Source organism: Microtus pennsylvanicus, chromosome 12 (genome assembly GCF_037038515.1).
Source record: "Microtus pennsylvanicus isolate mMicPen1 chromosome 12, mMicPen1.hap1, whole genome shotgun sequence".
Lineage (NCBI taxonomy): Eukaryota > Metazoa > Chordata > Mammalia > Rodentia > Cricetidae > Microtus > Microtus pennsylvanicus.
The window spans coordinates 15,779,733-15,788,015 of NC_134590.1; the positions used below are offsets into that span (position 1 = coordinate 15,779,733).

An 8,283-nucleotide genomic window follows, 5' to 3' on the forward strand; every position below is an offset into this window, starting at 1 on the left:
TCTTGTGTGAAGCAGGAACTCTGGTGGAGCATCCTGCCTTTTGTAGTCTAGCAAAGTTCACTGGTCCCTTTCCTGCGGGTCCTGCATGTCCAGTTTATACAGCATACTGTCAAGCAGTTCAAGCAAGAGTAGCTTCTTGTCCAAGTGACTAATCTTGCTACAATGACAGCAAACTCTATAAGTAGTTTCTTTAATGCCTCTGAAGTAAATTGGTGCTGCCAGGAGCAGATTGTCTCATTGTCATGACAATCCCTAACAAAACATTTTAAATGTCATAGTCTATAGATCTTTGAAGTAATTAAAAACTATCTGTCTAAAACATATCAATTTTACCTAGAAAACATACCTAACAAATCTACAAATTTGATTGTTATAAATGACTAACTACTGGTCCATGTTTGTTGATTGCCCTATATAGTTTATAATAATAGCTTTCAAAAACTAGAACTTTATCTTTCATTTTTTAATGAACTGCATATGTAAAACACCTAAAACAAGAGATTTGCTTATAACACAATAAACTCATAATCAGTATGACAAAAATTCTCTCATCTAAAACCTTCTTGCTTTGCAAGTTCGTGAATCATATCAGCATCATTTACCCATTGTCTCCAAATGAAAATTTAGTGATAGTTAATTTCTCATCTTTTTCTACATATATAAAATCAAATCCTAAGTCCTGCCAACTCTGCCTTCTAGATATTCCCCAGTCCCTATTATATATTTTTTCAATATTTTTTGTCCTCATTTTCTGGATTACACCTTCACAATTGACCTCCCACATCCAGGCTAATTCTACTGCCTCACACTGAATCCCATCTCTGTGCTGAGGTCACAGTAACCTCTATAAAAACACAAGACTTATATATTCCTCTTGTGTTTCTTCATTGTTTTCATACCAAGGTCTGATTTTCTTTTCTTTTCTTTTTTTACAATCAAGAGATTTTGATCCTTGATTTCTTCTGCAGCCAGACCTCCTGTGACTAGTTCTGTGTCTCTGTGAGACTCTCCTGAACTACTTTCAACCTTCCAAACTTTAAACTTGCTCTCCTCCCTCATCCCATTGTGTGCAGATAATGACTAAACTGATTTCGTGTTTCTTTCACCAGGCTTTAAGGTTAAGAACAGAATAGAAATCAGCTCCTCCAGGACTCTATGTGCACAAAGCCAGCTCCTCTGTCATCTGTTCTGTGCATTCGTTAATGAACATGTCCTAAATTCTACTGTTGTTCCTATCAGACTGTGGAAGAGGCTATACAAAGCTAAACAAATAAGAAGCATGGCTAATGAAAATTACAATGAAAACATGTGTTTTCATTATAATCATATCCCCGCTGACAAGGTTGCAAAATGCTGTGCATATTCTGCATGACCTAGTGGCCTACAAGTAGAGGGCTTGATAAACTGTAGAGCATTCTTTTTCATCACCAGATTGATGCTGAAATGAAGGACATCCTGCAGTCCTGATGCAGTGCATATGTACTGTCTGGGGTAAGTACATTTAAAACACATCATCAAAGAATCCAGAGTTATATCATGAATTTTATAAACCTTAGAATAGAACACAAACTTTACCCAATTTCTCTATCCTATTTATTATCCATTCCAATTCATTTTTCAGTTGAGCATACTAAGCCTGGAGGAAAGCTTCAGTGCTCACAGAAATACACAGGTAACTTCTGACATATTTAAGATTAATTCCAGATTCTCGGGTATCCAGCCTAGTACTTTATCCACCATAATACCATTATCTAAGATAATGATAGCATAAATGTCATGGGAGGGATCCTGGTGCACATCAAGAGGAAAACAGGTTAAGGATGGGGCCATCCGGCCTTAAGATTCACAGCAGAGTTCTCCAGTTAGAGTTCTACCTGCTTTCTTCAGATATGATGCTTTCAAACATTTAAAAGCGACCAATGAATCTATTTAGTCTGCAAAACTCTAATTGTACATAACCCACACTTTAATCTCAAGGTGATCGCAACTCTGCACATTTCCACAGAAGATTTTTTTTGACAGTTCAATCGTGTTTGTTAAAAATTATTACAGCTGAGATTTTTTAAATGTTGTGAACAATGATTTTGATTTGTGTTAGGTTTTTTTATGGAGTTGGGCAAAAAAAAAAAAAAACAACAACCCTCATCTCTAGAATCATCTAATCTAAACTAAAATCCCCACTCCAGTTATCTGTCTTTGCCAGCTTGAGCCAACTGATCCGTATTCCCGACAGCTCGCATTTGATCCTTTATAAATGAATTCTTCGGCATCTACTTCAGCGTTAGTGTCTATCAAAACATAATAAAGCAAATATCAGCAGGGACACTAGCAAGAGCGTTCATTGCCACTGCTGCTTCGACTCCTTAAAATTCAGAACCCAGACTAACGACAAAGTAAATTCTCTACCTTCTGAAAAATAAAACTCAAAATAACAAGTTATTCATGGTTTGTGTGATATAGAATTAAATTAGCTTCTGAACCATTGCTGATACATTATCTACACCTCTGTTTAAGTGAACACAGTCTCCCTTTATCACAATATGTACATAAAGTAAGCATCTCCATAGATTGAAACTTTAAGTACATCATGGCTTCTTCACAAGCCACCTTCAAGGCATCAGAAGCTTTAATTAAGAGTCAGGGTTGTTTAAAAAGCCTTAAGATCATTTCTGCTTGAATTTATTTACACCAAGCTGTTTTTTTCCCCGTAACTCAGAGAACATTTTCTTAAAGTTTTAGGAAAATACTTTTAGTCTCTCAGAGGACACATTGAAACAGAAGAAAATAACCATTTAAGAAAGCAAAGTAGGATAGATGGAATGATTCAGCAGCTAAGGGTCCTGTTGTTTACACTCGCAACCCCAGTTGATCCCCTGGCCCAGCATGGTGAACTTCTTACAAGTTGTTTTTTGACCTCCACACAAATGCCTCATAGTCCATGAGCGCCCCATACACACAAAATATATATTTTGAACAGAATGTAACATGTAACTAATATATTTTAAGAGAGTTCTTTTTAACCTAACAACTTTCAAGAATATTTTAATGCTAACAAAATTAAGAGATAAGGTCAATTTTACCACAGTAACACATTTATGAAAATTCTAAAATACTAATTAATCTGGATGATAGTAATTAACTCCATCTTCTATGGGTATTTTGTGTCATTTCCCCTCAATTAGTATTTTTCTTTAACCTTAAATAATCTTTAAGCTTCTGTGCTATCAAATTATTTGATCATTGGAATGCATTTTGATCACCTGAATAGAAAAATCAAAAATCATTTACATCTCTCTTGCATAAATTTCTACAAAATGAATTGAATATTTTGAAGTCAATTTTAGCCATGTCCTGCTGGTCATGAACACAATCTGGAATGAAGAGCTACTAACAGTCAATTGTATCAAGGTAATTTTTTGGCACTGAAAAAAGAATCCCACCTTCTGCACAAGGTTACATTGTTGAGGCATCATGTCTAGAATACAATACTATGTTCTAAGCTTTTCTATTAAATTTCAAACAACCCATACACTGTAATTCTTGGGCTCCAGGAAAAATTCTGTGGTACTGTGGACTAAATTTGGAGTCATTCCACTAACAGGGGACCACGCTGAGGTGACTGAGTCCTCTATGGTCGCTCTGTACCTAGTTTTGCAGTCAATGATACCAGAAGACATGTTGAGTGTTGTCCCCCAGATAGGCCAGTCTTTTCATCATATCTTAAATTGGAAGGTATTCATTCTTTTCTACAGTTTTGACACCCTAACACTGTTACAGTAACTGTGACTGACCATGTTACTCTTTTTCAATGAAAGCCCACTAGCGTATAACTAGAGATTTGAATAGAACCTGAAAGATTTTGTCTCTACGTGTTCTTGTTCCTAGTTACACCTCTGACTTATCTCTTGTTCAGTCAACAGACACTTTCTATTTCATGCCTTAAAAGAGTTTCAGTAACTGGAATATTCATCTTGATGTTTATTATCTTAGGCAAGCCTTCAAGGCCCCAAACTGATACTCTACTGGGGAAGGAATAAGATTTTCAATCTTACAAAGCATGACATTTTTTTTTCCTGAAAGAAATTAAATTAGTGTTCCCTGAACTGCCAAGATAACAGCTTGTAGGTGGAAAATGTTTTAGATACGGGAATCTCACCCTGCACAGACTGTTGCAGTGTGACAGAGACCTAATAAATGACACTAAGAGCATGCTCCTATGTTCGGTCACGTCCTCTCTCCAAGGCATAAACTCAGAGAGCCAAGTAGCAGATGAAGATTTTCTTCCTGATATCTTATGAAAGAAAAAGAACAAGGGCAAAAGAGTTTTGCCATAATACAAACAAGTTTTTTTGTAAATATACAAAAAATTAAATCCAACAACCTGACAGCAACAACAACAAAAACAACAAAGCTCAGAAAAAAATACCCATTTCATGCTCAACAGTGCCTTCCTAAAGTAAAAATCAAATTCCATGACCATGAGCATTACTATCCAGCTTTTCATAATTGTAACAGAATGCCCAAAATAATAAACTTATTTTTAAAAAAAAAAGGTTGACTTCATCTCACTGTTGAGGTATTCCATTCTATAAGGTTCGTGCTGTCCCACTGCTTTGTGGCCTCTAGGCAGGTGTCAGATGGCAGTGGCGGGAAACATGGGGCACAGCAAATTGCTGACCTCATAGTTAGAAATGAAAGGGAAAAAGAGAGGAATGGTCTAGTGTGACACACCTATTCTCAACGACCCAACGACCTCCAACTTCACTGCACCTCTCCGAGGCTCCATCTCTTTCCTTGGCACCTGTGTAGTTAAGGTTTCTACTGCTGTGATGAATGCCTTGACCAAAATAAGTTGGGGAGGAAAGGGTTTACTCCGCTTACATTTCCACATCACTGTTTGTCGTCAGAGCAAGTCAGGACAGGAACTCAAGCAGGGAAAGACCCTGGATGCAGGAGCTGATGTAGAGGCCACGGAGGAGTGCTGCTTACTGCCTTGCTCCTCACGACTTGCTCAGTCCGTTGTTTTATAACACCCAGGACCTATCAGTCCAGGAATGGTCCATCCCACAAAGGGCTGGACCTTGTCCCATCAATCACTAATGAAGAAAACGTTCTACATGCTTGCCTACAGCCTGATCTTAAGGAGGCATTTTCTCAATTGAGGTTCCCTCCTCTCAGATGACTTTAATTTGTGTCAAGCTGACATAAAACTTGTCAGCATAGGACCACGTGACCTCTGTAGGATAGTCAACACCCAAACCATAACCACAGCTCTTTTATCCATTGTTTCTCTTTTGCTCTGACAGTGATTATTCCCATAGAGTAGACAATCACACAGCCCACCTTGGATTTTGTACTCTGCACCTAGGCTTAGCAATAAGGATAAATTTTTGCTTTGAGTATTGGGAACTTCTTAAATTCTGGCCTCCCCCAACCCCAAATAAAGGATGAACGGGTCATGCCAGACAGTTTTATGGTCACTATGAACATAAAATGAATATGGTCTTGTATGTATCTGATGTTTCTCAAATGCACCATTTATTCCTGTTTTCTCACAGACCTAGAACCGGACCACCCTGGAAAACAGTTACTGGTAGCCAAATCTGAGTCAAGCCACTGAGCTTCCAGGAAGACCACCAAGACGATTCTATTTTTTTCAGCTACAATGATTGTGATGAATAAAAAAAAATAAATTGAAATATAGTTTAAATCCCAAGCACAATGGAGAGTGATGTGATGTTGGTCTTCAGAGCAATTGCGGTTCACACCAGGCAAAGAAGCCAGGCTTCTCGCTCCATCTCTGCTGTTTCCCTAAAACACTCCCAACATTAGCACCAACTCTACAATACCCATCAGGCTCAACTCCATTCTCTGACTATTTTTCAGACTTTGTAGGTACCATTAAAGTTTAGCCTGCTTGCTAACAGACAGCCTGGGATATCATACTTCTTAAAAGAAAGACCACCCTCATGTCCAGCTGCTCACTGCAGCAGTTAGTTCTGTAGTATCTCTCTGTCTTGCAAATGAAAATTCTCCTCGGTAGGAATAGAGAGGGGAGGTTTAGGTGTCTTGTTTGTTTTAATTTTGGTTTAGGTTTTTTACTTTTGCAAAAGGCTCCGGAGAGCCATTTAGAAGGTAAGTTCTGGAATATCACATATTTTCAGCTTAGCTTGATTTACCATGTACTTACAATACTCACGAATTTCTATGTGTACATTCTTGGCCCAAAGAAAATGAAGGTGCCCTGATTCTATATTCCTCCTGGAAGACAGATATATTTTGGAGTAAATATATCCGTAAAGCTAATAAAATCCAAGGAAAGCCTTTTCTAGTGTTAATTGCACTGGGAAATCTGAATTCACCTCATTGCAGATATAGTTATACAGTAAAAATGGAAAGTGTTCTCTGGCATATATAATGGGAAATGAGTTAAGCCCAATCAACCCTGTCACCCGCCAATATTCTATGTCCCACCAGAGAATCTCATTGTTCAAACCAAGTGAAGAACCTACACCTTTACCAAGGGAATGAGGCAGCTGTTTTCTGCACCTTGTGTGGTGTACCAAAATGAGAAATTAACTTCAAATGCAGTTCTTGGGTGCCACAATGTCAAAAACCAACTATCCATAGATAGACAGCATTTCAGACTTTTGAAAATTTATCTCTCACGAAAACAAAGCCTTACTAAAGTTTCAGATAACTCCAAGTAGCAGATCATTGACAAAATATGAGAAGACAGACCCCAAAAAGAACTAATGCTCAGCGGGACAGTGGTGGCACAGGTCTTTAATGCCAGCTCTTGGGAGACAGAGGCAGGTGAGTCTCTGAGTTCAAGACCAGTCTGGTCTACAGAGAGAGTTCCAGGACAGCCAGAGACACACAGACAAACAAAACAAACAAACAAACAAAAAGCTAGTGTTCAAGGTCATAGGAAGCAAAAAGCTGGGCAGATAGACCTCCAATTAACATCCCATGGGAGGTTAGTAGGCATGTTTGAAGGACAGATTCTTGAATCAAATTTGTTTTGGAAATTTACCACTCCTTTGACAAGCCATAATTTACTGTATATAAGTCACCATTTCTCAAGTTTATTTACCTACCGGCCCCTTTGTGTGAGTACTGCCCAGAATCACTCTCTGTCAATTTCCGAGAAATCATGCCCTATTTTTAGATGAGACATTGCATTCACAAATTATTTATGCATGAACTGCTGCAAACTGCTCCAGTTTCCTCAAGTATTTTTATGCTTGATCAGATAGAACTGAGTACTGATAACTTTTGGCACTGAGTAGCCAATAAATCTGGCGTGGCTGAGTGAAATGGTATTTTCGCTGGCTTTATCGGGCTCATCTGGACTGTGTCTGCTTACATTGAGAATCACTGAGTCCAGTGTTCCATCACTTTTGTAGGGGTTTTCGGTTCCATCTTCTGTCTGTAATCATGCCACTGCTGGTCCACTTCCTATGAAGGAGTCGTCTTGTTAGGAGACTCCCTAAGCTGTCCAATATAAGGGATGGTTTCTCATTTTTATTTACTGTCAACCATAGATGACTCCAAGAGATAATTTTTATAAGCTCTCAATGATTTATAACTTTAGTTGTCAACTTTATCTGAGTCCTCACTGTATAGAAAGGAAACAAAACTCTCGTGTTTCTAAGGATGATATAAGTTGTACACCAGGTTTCTCCTAGGAAATGACAAGATAGATTGGCTTTAAGGCTTTGACTTATCCCATTGTGAAGCTGGTTAGTCTGCCATCCATAGGGAGGATTTCCATTCAACAGATGAGGTAGAATCCTTCCATGCCTGGGACTGTTTCTTTTCTTAAGGCCTGCAATGAATTGGATGTCCAATTTCTTTAATTTGGCTCATGGTAAATGTTAATCACACTACAACATCTATCTCTGTCTTTCACCAATTTCTCACCAAAGCCTGCTCAGGCTAATGTACACACTTCAACTGGAAGACACACTTTTTGTTGCTGTCCTTTGCAGGGTGTAAAGTCTTTTGCATTGAAGTACTACCCCCCCACACACACGCTTTCTGGGTGCTTAGGTCATCGCACAGATGGTTCTTATACATGAAGTTAATGGTCCTAAACACTCTCCACAAGAATTAGTTTATTGTTACTTCATCACAAAATTCTTCAGAAGCAAAGTTCCCTATTCTGGAAATTTAGATTTTGAAACATAGGGAAAACATTTATGTCATTTCATTCAAGGATGGTAATCCCAAGTAACACATTAATTTGATCAGATTTGACATTTATCAGTTGCCATTGGG

At 38.2% G+C, this 8,283-nt stretch overlaps 1 protein-coding gene across 2 annotated transcripts in view; it reads left to right on the forward strand.

Moving 5' to 3' along the window:
* The window catches only part of Gc (GC vitamin D binding protein), a 31,237-nt gene extending 25,521 nt beyond the window's left edge, over positions 1 to 5,716 (forward strand). The window contains exons 12-14 of one of the 2 annotated variants that reach the window (XR_012907335.1): positions 1,432 to 1,491; positions 1,622 to 1,672; positions 5,559 to 5,716. Coding sequence is in view for 1 of the 2 variants with exons in the window: in XM_075944457.1 (XP_075800572.1) it covers positions 1,432 to 1,467 (36 nt within the window). In the remaining variant the exon portion in view is untranslated. The remainder of the gene's footprint in view (positions 1 to 1,431; positions 1,492 to 1,621; positions 1,673 to 5,558) is intronic. The other variant, XM_075944457.1, reaches the window with a different exon arrangement.
* The last annotated feature ends 2,567 nt before the right edge of the window (positions 5,717 to 8,283 follow it).